This window comes from Trypanosoma conorhini (genome assembly GCF_003719485.1).
Source record: "Trypanosoma conorhini strain 025E chromosome Unknown Tco_14.4_contig_00016, whole genome shotgun sequence".
Classification (NCBI taxonomy): Eukaryota; Euglenozoa; class Kinetoplastea; order Trypanosomatida; family Trypanosomatidae; genus Trypanosoma; species Trypanosoma conorhini.
The window spans coordinates 1-14,746 of record NW_021704102.1 but is presented as its reverse complement, the minus strand read 5'-3'; the positions used below and the strand labels follow the sequence as shown (position 1 = coordinate 14,746).

Genomic DNA, 14,746 nt, shown 5'->3' with positions numbered 1-14,746 from the left:
TCATGCTATCCGCACACCACCCACGGCATCGCCCACAACGAGGCGCCCGTACTTCGTCCACATCCCACACGCGGATATGTTTGGCGACCCAGCAAAGTTCATGACATTGTGCAACACTATTTTTTGCACTGCGTCTCCAGAAGTGGGGGTCGACGAGGACACGGTGGGGATTTCCGCGGCCATCACCTGCTGCGATGCCTGACGCCGTTCCCCTTCTTCATTATCCCCATCGTCATCGTCATATGCATCGCCTTCCTGGCGGCGGTGGCGATGCTTGTGTGCGGTTTGGGTGAGTGACTTTTCCCTCAGCGCACTCACGTCAAAGAGCATCAGCGAGTTGGACGACAGGTGGGGGAAGGCGATGAGGCCAGGTGGGTCCAGCACCGACAGCCGCGGCAAAGGCAAACGAAACATCGCGGTTGTCCGCATGGCGTCGGCAAACTTTGACTCCGCAATCAGGCGGATGTCGCTGTGCCCCACATTAATTCCCTGCACTTCTCCAACGTGGTTGTTGAGCCACACGGCGCCTCGCAGCGGAGAAGCGTAGGAAGGCTGCAGACGACAGATGGTGGAGGACGTTTGGTGCACGGCGATGCATTCACGAACGCAACGCACATCCCAAAGCTGCACGGCCCCGGATTGGGTTCCGCACAGAACGTTGACCGGACTATCCCTGCAGAGAAACGCCGCGGCTGTGAGTGGATCGTGCACGGAAGCCCGAGAGCCTTGTTGCCCAATGTTATATACACGCGCAACCTTACCGGTACATGGGACCGCAGCGCCAGTGCGACGATCTAACCACACCGCACAACCAGAGGAAAGCGCCGCCAGGCTAACGTGCTCCGTAACTGCCACCACATCATTTGCACAGACGGTTTCAGCAGTTGCATCCGCACTGGACCCGGTGCTGCTGCCGCCCCTGGTTCCGTGGAGGCCGGCATGGCCCTCTGTCAAGGAAAAGCGTTGCTGCGGCTCGTAGGTGTTTTCGTCCACCTCTTCCAAATCAAAGATGTCCACAACGGGGGCACGGTGGTAGCCTGCTATAAGATGCAGCGAGGATGAGAGGAACTGCGCCGCAGAAAAGCCAAAACCCACACTATGCCACCCACGTGCTCGCACTCTAACCAGCGGGGAGGTGGAGGTGGAAGTGGCCTCATCCGCCAACTTGTGGTTGTCAAGCCACTTCTCCGTACTGTACACAGAGAGGCATTGCGCCTGGCAGGCGAGAGCAAACTCCTCCTGCATGTCAAACACAACGTCTATAATGGGGCTTAACGTCCCCACAATTTGATCCGGTGGCACGACTCTGTAAAGGTCATTAAATTGCAGCAAGTGCCACCGCCGAAGCTGAGCAAAAGCTTCCACCCGCTGGGGCAGGACAAGAGCCCCGTGCCGTTTGAGTGACCTCGCGCCCTTTTCACAAGCCACACGCGTCGGGTCCGGCACGAGGCTGCCACGCCCAGAGTAAAGTTGATTAAGGCGGGGAAAGAGAATGCGTTCAAGGAAGAACGGCCCGTTCCGCCTCAGTGCGGCGTTCTCTCTTTCCCGCTTGAAGAACTCCAGGACATCTTGCGTCTCATCGGCTTCTCGAGCCCGCTTGCAGGAACCCATAAGCCCTCCTTTTAAATGTTCCCAGCGAGAGGAATGTTGACGTCTTTACATAAATAAACGTCTATCAATTCAAAAAAAAAATCTGCTGTGAATCGTCCAGATAGAAAGAGAGGAGCTAAAACCTACCGCAGCAAATAAGAAGTACATTGGGCACATTGCAGAGAGAGTGAGAGAGGGCGAAAGGGAGGTGGAATATACATATATATATATATATATATATATATATGCTAGGTGCGGAGCTGAGCCGCACTTCGCTTCTTTGATTCTTCTGGGCTACTCCCCATCACTGCATTGCTTCTCTAGTCTCTACTGGCAATCAGCGGGTCCAACGTAGTGTGACATTCTACGCAGCTACTTTAAGTATATATATATATATATATATCATTTTTTTTCCCCCGTGTCGTCGCTCTACGCCTCGTCTACTCCGTGAAATACGGTGCGATGCAACTCCTCGCACAAACGCTCTTGCCCAAACTCAAGTCATCGTAGTAGCCCAGCCACCACCCAGTTCCCCCTCGGTACACAAAGTGGAACTCTTCAAAGCCATAGTGTGCGCCCATGCTCCTGTAAGACTTCCCTCATTTTTTCCGTCAGCAACAATTCCAATCTTTGCCGCAGCTCCTCATTCAGACCATATGTATCACTAAAGCGTCTTACAAGGTCTGCTGCTGCGTCTCCTCGGTGAACGCCAATGCGGCCTGTTTTTCCGCTCGGTAAATCGACATCAACGTACAACAACGGTTTGTTCTGTTCCCTATGCAAGTGCCGCGCTTCTGCCTGCAGAAAAAACGGCTCCGCAACTGTGGGTCGCATGGTTTTCTGAGGCTCCTCAGCGGCGGAGCGCAGCATTTCTTCAAACTTGGGTCGATAGTTTCTCCTTGCCTCTGTCATCCGCTGCACAGCCTTGTCAAAACCTATAGCAATAGGCACATGTGGTGGATCTTCAACCGGGGCCTGCGGTTGCCGACGGCGACTAGGAACGTTGTGGTGGCTGGGAGAAGGACGACAAACATTCCTACTGCTCCTGTCGCATCGGCCTGGTGTTTCCCTGCCCCCCTCGTATGCACTCCCTTTAACGGAGGGGTCTTCGGCCGTGAGAGAAGACGGCGAAGTGGAGGCCGCTGTGGACTCCGTGCCCACACCATCAACTGGCGCCCGCGCCCACCATGCCAGGGAATCACGCTCCTTGTGAAAGCGGGCCGTGTTGGGGGCAAATGTACACTCCTCCAACTCCTGCTTCTCCCTCGACTTATACGCCGCGTCGATAGAGCTGCGTTTAGTCTGAACCAGCGCTCCTTCTCCATCTGCAGCTGCTTTTTTCCCCCGTTCTTCGCGTGCAGCTAGAACTTTGAATGACGCCACGCGAATTCTCTTGTTAATCGTTGGAGCAAATGTGCATCCTTGCAGTGGGTCATACGCTGTTTTCTTCTGCCGTGTCCGCTGGAGCAGGCGCGGGTGAGGGCTACGGCTCAGTCCAGGGGACTCCTCCGACACCCGCGGGTCACCCGGCGCAGAGACGCGGGGGCAGTCGCCACACGGCGGTGCAGTGGGGGACGGGGAACTATTTTCCTCGCCATGAGCAGCGGCGTTGGTGCAGCTGCCCGTCCTCCGCGAGGGCCGCTGCAAGATTGGCACAGCTGCTTTAGAGGCCTTGAGGGGAGATGCGTCCATCCCTGTTTTCCTGCATTCATCAGCTGGAGGTTCGGCACGCATGACGCGGCGCATCGTGGGCACTGAGCCCGGTGAAGAAACACAGCGAGGGCTGGGAGGTTCAGTCTCCACTCCACGATGCTCTCTGCCAGCGGTCGCGGCAGCACGATCCGCGCCGCGGACGCCATCACTATTGTCTTCTCCAGAAAAGGAAAGAAGTGCGGCGCGGAGTACAGTCGTAAGGACCTTCACGAAGCGGTCATAGGCCACGCAACGCACTCCGGCTGCTTCATCCAAGCCAAGGGCCAACATGAACTTGTCGACCATGGCGGAGGGGGCTTGCAACCCCAACTCCTGCAGCGTGGCGTACACCCCAGCGAGTGTCATTTCGCCACTTCCCACACCGGCATGGGTGCGCCACAACTTCTGTACGCGCTGACGAACCTCCTGCGACTGCTGGTGCGAACTCTGCCATGCGCCCTCCGCGACCATGCGCTGGCTTTTGGCGTTAATTACAGGACGAAATGTCTCCTCCGCGGACGCCGAGTGCACTTTGCGCATGAGTGCAGCCCGACTCTTCTCATGACTATCAACAGCGGTGTGGCTCCGCCCCACACGCGGGTTGGTGACCGGCGTGAATGTCTCGTTGCTCTGACGCTCCTCCTCCACCTTGGCCAGAAGCTGCTGCCGATGACGCTCTCGCCGCACAAGGTCGTGTTGCTGCCGCTCTTCCAAGGGCAGAAGGCCACTTGCAAGGCGACGACTCCGCCGGTTGATCACTGGGCGAAACGCGCAAGACGCATCCCCCGCGGAAAACGTCCCTGCGGACATGTACACCCCCTTCACTCCTCGACGCAAATGGCAAGCGTCTGCCCGAAAAGTAAAAAACAAAAAAAATAATAATAATAACTCGAAAATCGCATATATATGCAATAAGAGAGGAAGAGGGGAGGGAGGGGAAGGGGGAAACAAGGTGCAATTAGGTACAAATATTGATGCCCATGCGCGCGTGTGCATCACGCTCACCAAGGCAGAGTGGCCTTCACCACAAAATGCCGCCACCTCAGTGAAATGCGTTTTATATGGAACTATTTTATTCATTGGGCTTTATACGAGACGAGGCGCATGATAAAAAATAAAACGCCCAACACACAATTAAGATAGATTTATTTTTCATTTTCAGTCTTTTCATTGACCCTGTCGTCATCCTTCGATTCACCGTTCTCGTGCCCGTTTCCTGCTCCAAAGAAAACTCCCCTCATCCACATCCACACACACACACACACAGCAAGAAAAGGAAAAGGAAGAGGAAGAGGGGAAAGGACAGAAGAAAAACGGCCGAAAGAGAACTCTAAAAGAGTGAACCCGAAAAGGTGCCAACCAGGCAGCTCGGGTAGCCCACCAGGTGATCCATGCTGTGCCGCACCGCGTTCTGCAGCTGCGCCACCTCCTCAAGCACATCCACCATCTCCTCCCCACATTTGGTTAACAGTGCACCGTGGGAGCGGATCACGTCGGCCAAAATACCCTGCACAAGGTCCACGTTTTCACGTCGCCGCAGCCACGTCGCCAGAAAAGAAAATAGCCCGCGGACACAGCTGTGGATACGGTCTAGTTCCTCCTTCGAGTAGGAAACACCATCGGTATACTCCACAGCACGCTTAATCTCCAAGTCAATGGCCTGTGGAGTCTTCAGTGCGAGTAAGTAGAGCATCAAGTCGTCATGCTCCTCCTCCAGCAACATGCGCTGCAACTGCGTCAATTCTGCAAGCGGTGCGCCGACGACGTGTGTCTGAGGCGCCGCCGACTCTCCACTTTTTCCCGAGGACGCCAACACAAGAAAGGTAGGACGTAGTTCTTGCGTTGTAGGGAGAAAGAAGGGAACGTCACGCTTCTTGGGTGGCAGGAGTGGCATGTTCTTTTCCTTAATCTGCTCCAGCAACGTGAGGTTAAACCACAAGGAACGGGACACACCGGCGAGCCGTAAGCCGCCGGAAACAATTCCATCGAGCTGCACCATTTGCTCGTGCTCCCGTTGGCGCCGTATAAGCGCGGTGTCCTTCGACGCATCAAACAGCTCTGCTTCTGCGTCTCCCCTCCCATCGGCCAGTTGTTGATGGCCGTTATGCTGCATCTCATCTTCCTTGCTTGCCTCCAGCGTGCCCCCTGCCTCTTCTTCGTCGTCGTCGCCATTGCAGGGCTGCGGCTCATCCTCCTGCAAGTCTGCCTCACCGTGTGCGGTGGGGAAGTGCAGGAGCGGCAGTTGCTCCACCATCCGCCCCTTCGGGTCCGTCACGACTTCCGGCACAAAGCCGTAACGCAAATTGTTCGACCACAAGAACGCGCCGCGTTCTCCCGCGTGGGTGGAGACCATGAAGAGTGCGTCTGGATGAAAGCTAAGCGAGTGGGCGGGGGAGGCAAGTCGGTACTGACCGACACAAGCAGCCGCTGCAAGGTCCCATACGAGTAGCGCGGCATCCCCAGAGGCGGACACAACATAACGGTGGGAGTCAGGCGTCAAAGCCAATGCCGTGATGGGTCCATTGTGTCCGTCAAACACTCGCACAGGGGTGGCGAGGGCATCATCACTGAGCCCCACATCAGGGTTACAGTGATAGACACGAATTGTGAAGTGCTGTGCCACAATAAAGAGCGATGAAGGCTGGTGAACGCAGGACTTATTCATCGGACAGTCCACCTTTACGGCGGACCTCAGACCACCGGTGAGAAGATCCCACAACTTGATCCGTGCATCCAGGCCCGCAGTGACAACGATACTATTGCCACAGGCTATTTCAACGCACTCCACAGAGCTAGTATGGGCACGATCATGGGGCTGAAGTGCAGCATCAAACAGCTGCTTCACACTCCTATTCTGGATGCTGATGATTGCCACGTTGCCGCTAGAATAACCGACAACGGCAAAGTTACCACAATCGCTCAAAGCGATGGAGCGTGCTGTATGCATAGAGGTTGTAATACCACTAAGTTTACACTCCAAGGCACGCGTGTCCATTCTCCAGCCACACATCTGTGCGGAGGCCTCATGTAGCGAGACAACACTTGACCATTGATAGTTTCTCGCGGTAGAGCTGGCCATGGCAATAGCCGGTGTCATTTTTAACGCCTCACGGCCCATCTGCTTTTCGCGACCGCGTCGACCCAGCTTACCCTGCGACAATTCCCAGGATGCGCGGTCGGAAAAGACGTGGGTCACGCGAAGTGCTCGATCTGTTCCAGCTGTAAGCAGCAGATCGGTGTTGTAAAAGAGAGCAGTGGTGCAACTACCCATGTGCCCACGACGCTCGCGTACCAGTGTCCCGAGGCCGTCAACGGTGTCGAACCTAAATTGCAGCAGCGCATTATCCGCCCCCGCCGTCACAATGGTGGCGCTGTCCGTAGGCAGGACCAAAATGGAATGCACAGCATTAGTGTGCGGGTTTTCCAACACTTCCGCCTCGGAACGCACCTGCTTACTGCGCGTGAGCACACCCTCGAGGCAGCGGTTCTCAAGATCCCACAGGGCGACTTCGCCCGCACTCGTGCCAGACACCAAGATACTTTTATCCATGCGAAACGCCAACGCAGTCACAGCACCTCGTTCCTTATGTTCAAAGCTCATAATCTCCTCACCTGTGCAGAGGTTAAGTACCACTACCCGGCCTCGGCTCGTGCCATAGGCGACGACGTCTTTATAGCTGCTGGCAGCAAGGGACAACATCTGTGCACCAGACGCGCGTTGCGCGTACCACAGGCAGACGCCAGTCTTAAAGTTATACAGATGCAACGACCCCTCGGCGGTGGCAACAAGCAACTTGTTGGTATACCCAGTCGGTACAACCACCGCACGCACCTCCTCACTGTGTTCAATAAGAAACTCGCCGAGAAGTTTCCCGGTCTTCACCCCACGCACGGCCACCCGCTTATCCTGTCCAATGCAAAACAGGAGATCATCGACGGCAAGAAGGTAATCCACTTTGCTCTGTGTAATGTCGTGATGCAGGCACGTCCAAAGTGGTTTGTGGTGCGTAAAGGCATGCACACGGGGACCTTCGGCAACGAAGCGGTACTTGCCTGCCTGCGCCACGGCCCGTACGCGGTTGAGAAAATGAGGTCCACCACGCAGCATGGACAACTCCTTCCCGCGGAACAGCTGGAAGGTGCGACCCGTGGCGACCATCAAGAGAGGGGCTCCATACAACGTCGTGCTGCTGATGGGCACCTCACCGCACACACTCCCCACGACGCGAAAGGGTGAGAAGGTCTCCATTATTTCCCTTCGTTGCCGTCGCTTGAACGCTCTCTCTCTCGCTCACCCTCTCTCTCTCTCTTTCTGCCACTTTGAGTGTGCGTGAATGAGCAGAGCAAGTCCCGGTTTCTCAGTCTTCCCTCCCCTCTTTGGAATCAGTGAGCCCCCGTGCCACTGGAACCCTTTTCTCGCCTCTTACCTATTCCCCCTCCGCGCTGGCGCTCCCTATTCTCGCTTGTGCTTAGCACGAACAGTGGCACCACGTGACGCACACGCAAAGAAGAAACAAAACAAAAAGGAGGCAAAAAAAGAGAGAGTGTGTTCCGCCGTGGGAGAGGAGGCCCAAAGAGAGCGCAAAAGAACAAAACCGAGTCCCCACACGCACACACACAGACACATGGCGAGCAACACATGCACGCCTACCACTAAAACCAATAACGCAGTACCGCCTTGCGTGCAGGCCAATAGTCCACCCTACATTCTTGTTGCTTTTCGTCCTTTCACATCAGCCCCAGTTTTTATTTTTATTTTTTTTTGCACTTGCTTGTTTTGTTTCACTTGTGCTTCTTTGCTGCTTCCTTCGCCTCCTTGCGTTATGTCCCTCACATATTCACAGGCATTCTCTCCTCCTCTCTTTCGGTTTGGGAACGTTCTGCCTGGGGTGAAGTCTCATGTGTCACAGGGCACCCACATGGAAACAAGAGAAGCGACGCCGGATAAACACATACAAAAAGGCAACAAAGGCAACGGCGGATACTTCTGCAGCCCAGCAGAGGAATAGGAAACAAAAGCGCCAACAAGGTTTCAAATCGAGTGAGTAGCAACAACGGTAAACAAAAAAAATAATAATAATAATATGGGAAAACAGACACTGAAAGATATATTATCTGTTCCCCCAAAAACGCAGAGAAGGTCCGCCTGAATGAGGCTTAGACCCCCCCCTCTCTCTCCCTACTCCTACAGAGAAAAAGGGCCACAACAAATGCAAAGATCGTAGTTGGATTTTATGAACCCCTCCCCAGTGCAGAATATATATATATATATATATATATGTATATATTCATCGCACACACACAAACTGACGCGCAAATGATTTCAAGGGAATTACACCCACGATGGGCGGGTTCGTTGGAAATTAAGCTCGCGGCAGTCTTTGCCGTTCCCCGCCATCCATCGAGCCCACCCCTCTGTGGGCTGTATTTGTCGCAGTCGTAGTAAAGGGTTAGGGGTGGGTGAGGGCATTTTATTGCCCTTGGCTGTGCCCAACGCGGTATCCTTGGAAAGCACAAAATCATTAAGGCGGATAAAGAAACAGAGGGTGGGTGGAGGTAAGGGGGATTTCATCACAACGCGCCGTCATACATTTGGTCCCAAACATTTGTGTCACCATTCCATGGGAGTCTACGCGAAGGACGAGGCATTCAAGAAAAAAAAACAATAAAAAAACAGTAAATACATAAAAAGAAATGCCTACCGGCCTATACCTATATAAACTGAAAAGCAGCTACAACAAAATTTCCACTTTTTTTCTTTCTTAAATAACTCTCTTTCTCTCCTCGTTCCCTTTAATAATACGCATTATTATCATTATTATATTATTTTTTTTTTTGCAGACACCGAAGAAACACATAAAATCGAGTTCTCTCCCCATTTTTTTATTTATTTTGGGCTCTGGCAAAAAGTTTATGGAACCGTAATTCGCTCAAATGAAGCTAGCACTCATTCTTCGCCACCGTGACAGCATTCTCGTTCCTTCTCTTCGCCTTCCTGTGTCATCACAGCAGCTGCAGCGGCCCACTGGCAGCAGCGGGGTTAGTTGCTACGGTAAGCCTTTGTCTGCTTGGGAGGTGGCGTCTTTCACTCCTATTCACTCTGTGCCTCCCAGGGGATACTACTCAGCGGATTGGCGACCTCCACCGCGTGTGCGAAGTAAACAACCTCATCAAAATGGAGCTTATGCTTTAGCCGGTTTCTGCCCGGTACCGTAAGCTCCTCCCGGGTGGGTATTTTGGACGAGCGTCGACAGCTAGCGGGGTCCTGACACCAGTCCCCGGCCTCCTGGACAACTTTCATGGCCCCAGTCTTGATAAAGGGGCAAATGATATCAGGCGAGGAGCACGCACTCTTGTCTAGTCCCTTGTCCAGGTAGTAGTTGGTCCACTGCCCTAGCGGCGGGGAGGCCTCCGAGTCCACGAAGGAGTCCACAACTGCAATCTCCACCCTTCCTGATCCCGAGTGGCTTATAAGATTCTGGACGTAGGAGAGCCCAATTTCAAGGAAAACGCGGCTCGAGTACCCAGGCGTGAGGAGCGTGAGTGGAGAGCTCTGCGGGATCACCAACTGTGTCTCTGAAATCCCATAGCTGTTTCCCCGAGGAATCGCTTCGTGTATCACCTTCTCTACCAAGATGGCATTATGTATTTGCTCCTCCGCCCGCGACTTGATGATGGTCTGGCTCACGAGGCGAAAACTCATTTTTGTCACGGATGCCAAACCCTTCGTATTTTCAATAATGCCACGGAATTTGATTGGGGTCCCGCGTTTGCCGATGACCTGACGAACTTGCAGAAACACATCCACAAACCCCCTCTTAAAGATGCTATGCATGGGTACTTCAAGGTGATACTCCAGAGGGGGAGTCTCATTGAAAATAGCTGCAAAAGGTTCGTTGGCATCTGCCTCTCCCTCCCGCTCTACCGAAGCCCGATGCCCACCCTCTGATTTCCCCTTACTATTTTTTTTCGCTCTGGAAGGCCCGTTCACCCCAGCACACTCAGCGTTTTCGCCCGCGTCGCTATACTTGTCGGATCCCACTACCGTCCATGTATCCACAAAAAGTCTTTGAGGCACCTCGGCCGAAATGTCTTCAGCCTCGTTTTCCAACTTCTGCTCACCGGTAGAAGAGTTGACAATGCCGTCCCCCAAATTCCCATTGTTGCATTCCGCATTGGAGTCTATCACATTGTTCAGCGAGAGGCTATGATCAATAAAAAACGCTTTGGTCGCTGCATAACTATTGCTCCCGTTCTGTTTCCCACCTGTGGCACTCGCGTCATCGATTGCGGCAGATGTTTGGGGCGGAACGTTTGAGTAGGAACTCAAAGTCCTGTGTGCGTGGATCCACTGCCTTGGGTTTACCGGAAGCACCTTGAGCCCAAAGTAAGTTTTATGCTTCGCCAACAATCGTCTTCCAGCAAGGAGCTTTACCCGCACAAGATACGAGAGCTGCGACACACCGCTGTTGCGTATATCAAGGTATGATGGGGGCAGTGAATATGGTAGCCGGACAGAGAAGGGGAAGTTGTACGTCCCCGGCATGAGTCCTCTTGTCATGATGGTTGTGGAACACGAGGCTTCCGTCAAACTACCCGTGTTGCTGCGCGAGCATTCGCTATATTCCCCGTCAGAAGCTAGGCGTGTCTCAGGGTTGGGGGGATCACCCGCTAGGATGATGTTCTGCCGGTAAAATGTCGTGCGACGTGCCTCCGTGTCGATCCGCTTAATCAGCTCCGCACCAAACCGCGTAACCTCCTCACCTGTAATACAAGCCTCGAGCGAAGTGTAGGAAAAAGGCTTTTCCACAACGACCTCAGCCACGGCGCGCAGCGTCTCCCCAGGCAGGTAGTTTAACCTCTCGAGGAACACCAGAAGTAACGATGCATTCCCTGTAGAACGAAAAAAGTCCATTAGTATTGTTATTATTATTCACTTTTACTCCCTTTTATCATTGATATATTACACTTCTGATTCCTTATTCGTCCTTTCCTTTTTTTTTTCTAGTCCAACTGATGATTCTTTTTTGGGCTTAAATCTTTTTTTGTTTTTGTTTTAACCGCCTGCAGACGTATGCTGCAACGGGGAGTTGGATTTATTTTAACCTCCAGCTGCGCAGGATCCAAGAGTAAGAGCAACGTGAAACGAGAGAGAAAGAGAGAAAGAAAGAAATAATAAAGGAAGGATGCAGCCTCTCCAGTTTTTGCCTCCTCTTTTGGATGCATTTATTGTGCCAACATGTGTGTGTGTGTGTGTGTGTGTGTGTGTGTACCCATGTATATAACTGGGCAGGGCAGCATTCATTATGTCTGCCGCAGCGTCCGCCGCTTCTTCAATGGGGGTGACATGGCGCTTTCCGCAGCAGTGGTCGGCGTTTCCATCGTTTCCCCTGCCAAAGAGGCGGTGGTTGCCGGGTCTTGGCTGGGCGTTTGCTGCTGCCGCTCTGCACTCTGCAGCGTCGCGGTGACGGATGGCGTGTTCTCAGCGGCGGCGGTGGCGAAACTACTGCCGAATCCACTGTGAGTTGACGTCCGTGTGTCCATTGCCGCCGAGATCGATGAGGAGGCCGTCGTCGGAGGCGCCCCGCCGCTCGGCCGCAGCGGCGTCGTGCCTTCTACAGAGACGCCAATGACCTGTTCTCTGCTTCGCTTCTTCTCTGCCGCCTGCTGGAGGACTTTTGCAAAGGACCTTCGCAGGTACTCCAGCTCGTTATTGACAATGTTGGTGAGTTTGATGCCAGGGATGTACACAGGGGAGCCCTCCGCCTCAAAGACGGACATGCTCCTCAGTAACTTCTGCCGCCGCATCGCCTTGACCTCCGCCACAAGGCGAATAACTTCAGCCACATGCGGCACATCCTCCGCGGCCGCGCTGTGCTCGCAGAGCTTCTTCACCACCTCAAAGAAGTAGAATGGCAGCGCCTCAAAGGTTGCCTCATTTTCCTTCTCCCTTTCCACCACATCGCGCAGGTACGGTATAGCCGTAAAGGGGGGTGGGTTAATCGTGCACGCGTCTGTTTGACGAATGTGCAGCGCGAGCCAAAGTGGCAATTCAACCGGGTAATTTGGGGCGAATGGGCCATAACGACCTCCAAACGCCGTCGACACGCGCGGCATCGTGAAACGCGGCACCATTGTCACTGTCACCTCCATCGCGGCGAAGGACGCAAAGTGATATGCAGTGAAGCTCCTCCCACCACCGCCACTGCTGCCTCCAACGCCGCCGGCGGCGGCGTCACTGTTGCCGTGGGTGGCACTGCCAGTAGCTGCGATGCCCGAATCCGCCGTGCTCATTTAACTAGCAGAGTCAAGAGTGTAGAGAACTCAGGACGAATCCTTGTGCCGTTGCTGCTGACTTGTTTGCCCTTTTCTATTTTAACTTCTTCTTTCTCCACCCTTTCCTCTCACCCTCCTCGAGGTCCCAAACGTCCAAATCTCCGTCAGCGAAGAATTGGATAAGGGCGGACGTACCTCTTTGGTCGCCTTGAGAAAAACAGAATAATAATAATAAAGAGGAAGACCAGTAAAAGCAGTACACCTACGTATTATGTAATAAGTAGGCATGTGCACTGGCACATTCGTAGCCATTGCCCCGGCTTCGTTAGGTTTTCCCCGGCACTGGGATTCAAATGCCTTGCCGAGAGTGGTGCATGCATGCATGCATGCAAATTTCCTTCTCCCCCTCAACCTGTTCCAATGGGAACACACCAACATACATTACAATGGACCGCTCCCACCTCGTGTAATGAATTTGGTAAATGAATGCCGAGGAGGACAGAGCGGACGTACAACGCGTTATTTTTTCCCTTTCCCCAAACCCCTGCCAACGCCAACCCAGAGGAGACCATAAATAATTCCCAGGCATGTTTTCCGCCTTTCTCGTGTCCATACGCATACATACATACACATCCTATACGCATGCGCGACAGACAGAGAGCCTAGGCCTTTGTTTACTACTAGCGGATGTGGTCATATAGATAGGACGCAAAGAGGTACCGCATCACGAGGGCAAAAACACAGCAGCAGACCTGCACCTTCACCACCGCATTGGTGAGGTCTCGTTCATGCATGTCTCCGCAAAGCCACAAGATGGCGTTCAGAAGAGTGTAATTCCCGCTGTTCTGCAGCACATCCAGCTTTTCGTTCCAGCACGGGACCCGGTGACGCGGACAGGGCACAATATGAAACAGCTGCGGAAGGGAAATAATAAAATTCACTATTTGCGGGATGAAAAAGAGAATAAGCGTTTTGCCGTGCTGCCCTGACACCCCCGCGACGGAAAGCACGGTTCCCGCAAAGTAGGTGTAGCTGTCGCCCACGAAGATGCGAGCAGGGTATTGGTTGTAACGCCACAACGCCGCACTGACACCCACAAACGGTGCCAGGAGTGAAATCGCCATTAGCTCATGTAGTGAACCGCCGCCTTCTGCCACCGGAGGGTGAGGCGTGGTGCCACTACGACCAGCAGACTCTCTCAATGACTCCCCCTCCAACCGCATCTGCAGAACGTTGTACACAATACACGTCACGGCGATGACGATGGATTGCGCCACCTCCACCCCATTCACGCCGGCAAGGATGTTAATGCTGTTCGTGCAGAAAATACACAGCAGGCTCAGGTAGAGCAGGTAAAACACGCCAAGGTACACACTAGAGCTGGAAAAGAATGACAGTAGTGGACGCGGAACAGCGACCGACACGCTTCCTTCATAGGTGAGCAGCAGCGGAAGGGTTCCAATGGCCGAGAGGAGAAGCTTGTGTCGCCAGCGAAGATCCAAAACGTCGTCGACAAAACCCAGCAACAACATCACAGTGATGGTTGTGACCGCCCCGTCCATCTTACGCATGTCGTGGCCAAACACCACCACCAACTCCACCACCAGCACACACAAATACACCGCACCGGCGAGAATGCCGAGGGACTCCGGCAAAAACAACCGCTTCTCCTCCTCCTCCAGTGAACTAAGAGGCTTCCCTGCAATCCTCTTGCGCTGCTGCGGCGTTGTCTTGCCGAAGTCCATGCCGCAAATACGACGTTCCAACATTTTACGACGCGCAGACTCCATGCAGTGCATTGAAACGGCGTAGGCAAGCACAGACGCGACTGTTATGACGCTGAGCTCAAAGCTATGTGTGCAGAGCGATGTGACGACATTGCACAAAGCGATGAAGATGGGATGGTGAGTGGTGCTCCTCATTACGGTGCTGTTCGATAAGTACTCAAAAACACCGGGCGAGGGAGAGATAAAACCTTGAACCGAAAAAAAAATAAAGGTGGGAAGTAAGTGAAAACAAGACGAAAAGGGAACAACCCTTCACAAAACATCACAGTGTTCGAAAAGACTACAAAGAAGAGAATTAAAGGACAATTTCGTCAAGCAGACAAATACCCACGCACAGAGAGAGAGAGAGAGAGAGAGGCACTCACAAAGACAGTCGTGCACCCACCCGACCAAAGTATTAT

General features: G+C 53.5%; 6 protein-coding genes across 6 annotated transcripts, besides 13 other annotated features; all 6 read right to left on the bottom strand.

Annotated features, from left to right (window-relative positions):
- Tco025E_00650 (uncharacterized protein) lies at positions 1 to 1,611 on the bottom strand (the record flags this gene model as incomplete). Its single annotated transcript, XM_029367590.1, has 1 exon — positions 1 to 1,611. One exon carries the CDS (start codon positions 1,609 to 1,611, stop codon positions 1 to 3), a length of 1,611 nt encoding a protein of 536 aa, XP_029232302.1.
- Positions 1,612 to 1,803: 192 nt separating this feature from the next.
- Positions 1,804 to 1,837: a microsatellite.
- A 135-nt stretch (positions 1,838 to 1,972) lies between these two features.
- Positions 1,973 to 1,993: a microsatellite.
- A 155-nt stretch (positions 1,994 to 2,148) lies between these two features.
- Tco025E_00649 (uncharacterized protein) lies at positions 2,149 to 4,092 on the bottom strand (the record flags this gene model as incomplete). Its single annotated transcript, XM_029367589.1, has 1 exon — positions 2,149 to 4,092. One exon carries the CDS (start codon positions 4,090 to 4,092, stop codon positions 2,149 to 2,151), a length of 1,944 nt encoding a protein of 647 aa, XP_029232301.1.
- A 105-nt stretch (positions 4,093 to 4,197) lies between these two features.
- Positions 4,198 to 4,228: a microsatellite.
- A 296-nt stretch (positions 4,229 to 4,524) lies between these two features.
- Positions 4,525 to 4,548: a microsatellite.
- Positions 4,549 to 4,552: 4 nt separating this feature from the next.
- Positions 4,553 to 4,593: a microsatellite.
- Positions 4,594 to 4,612: 19 nt separating this feature from the next.
- On the bottom strand, positions 4,613 to 7,531 carry Tco025E_00648 (U3 small nucleolar RNA-associated protein 21; the record flags this gene model as incomplete). The annotated part of the gene is made up of 1 exon (XM_029367588.1): positions 4,613 to 7,531. The coding sequence occupies one exon, from the start codon at positions 7,529 to 7,531 to the stop codon at positions 4,613 to 4,615; it is 2,919 nt and encodes a 972-aa protein (XP_029232300.1).
- A 29-nt stretch (positions 7,532 to 7,560) lies between these two features.
- Positions 7,561 to 7,596: a microsatellite.
- Positions 7,597 to 7,886: 290 nt separating this feature from the next.
- Positions 7,887 to 7,908: a microsatellite.
- Positions 7,909 to 8,342: 434 nt separating this feature from the next.
- Positions 8,343 to 8,367: a microsatellite.
- A 171-nt stretch (positions 8,368 to 8,538) lies between these two features.
- Positions 8,539 to 8,570: a microsatellite.
- Positions 8,571 to 9,087: 517 nt separating this feature from the next.
- Positions 9,088 to 9,119: a microsatellite.
- A 254-nt stretch (positions 9,120 to 9,373) lies between these two features.
- On the bottom strand, positions 9,374 to 11,197 carry Tco025E_00647 (uncharacterized protein; the record flags this gene model as incomplete). Its single annotated transcript, XM_029367587.1, has 1 exon — positions 9,374 to 11,197. The coding sequence occupies one exon, from the start codon at positions 11,195 to 11,197 to the stop codon at positions 9,374 to 9,376; it is 1,824 nt and encodes a 607-aa protein (XP_029232299.1).
- A 233-nt stretch (positions 11,198 to 11,430) lies between these two features.
- Positions 11,431 to 11,467: a microsatellite.
- A 55-nt stretch (positions 11,468 to 11,522) lies between these two features.
- Positions 11,523 to 11,553: a microsatellite.
- A 33-nt stretch (positions 11,554 to 11,586) lies between these two features.
- Tco025E_00646 (GINS complex subunit 2) lies at positions 11,587 to 12,576 on the bottom strand (the record flags this gene model as incomplete). Its single annotated transcript, XM_029367586.1, has 1 exon — positions 11,587 to 12,576. One exon carries the CDS (start codon positions 12,574 to 12,576, stop codon positions 11,587 to 11,589), a length of 990 nt encoding a protein of 329 aa, XP_029232298.1.
- A 662-nt stretch (positions 12,577 to 13,238) lies between these two features.
- Positions 13,239 to 14,480, bottom strand: Tco025E_00645 (phospho-N-acetylmuramoyl-pentapeptide-transferase/UDP-N-acetylglucosamine--dolichyl-phosphate N-acetylglucosaminephosphotransferase; the record flags this gene model as incomplete). Its single annotated transcript, XM_029367585.1, has 1 exon — positions 13,239 to 14,480. The coding sequence occupies one exon, from the start codon at positions 14,478 to 14,480 to the stop codon at positions 13,239 to 13,241; it is 1,242 nt and encodes a 413-aa protein (XP_029232297.1).
- A 200-nt stretch (positions 14,481 to 14,680) lies between these two features.
- Positions 14,681 to 14,702: a microsatellite.
- Positions 14,703 to 14,746: the final 44 nt, after the last annotated feature.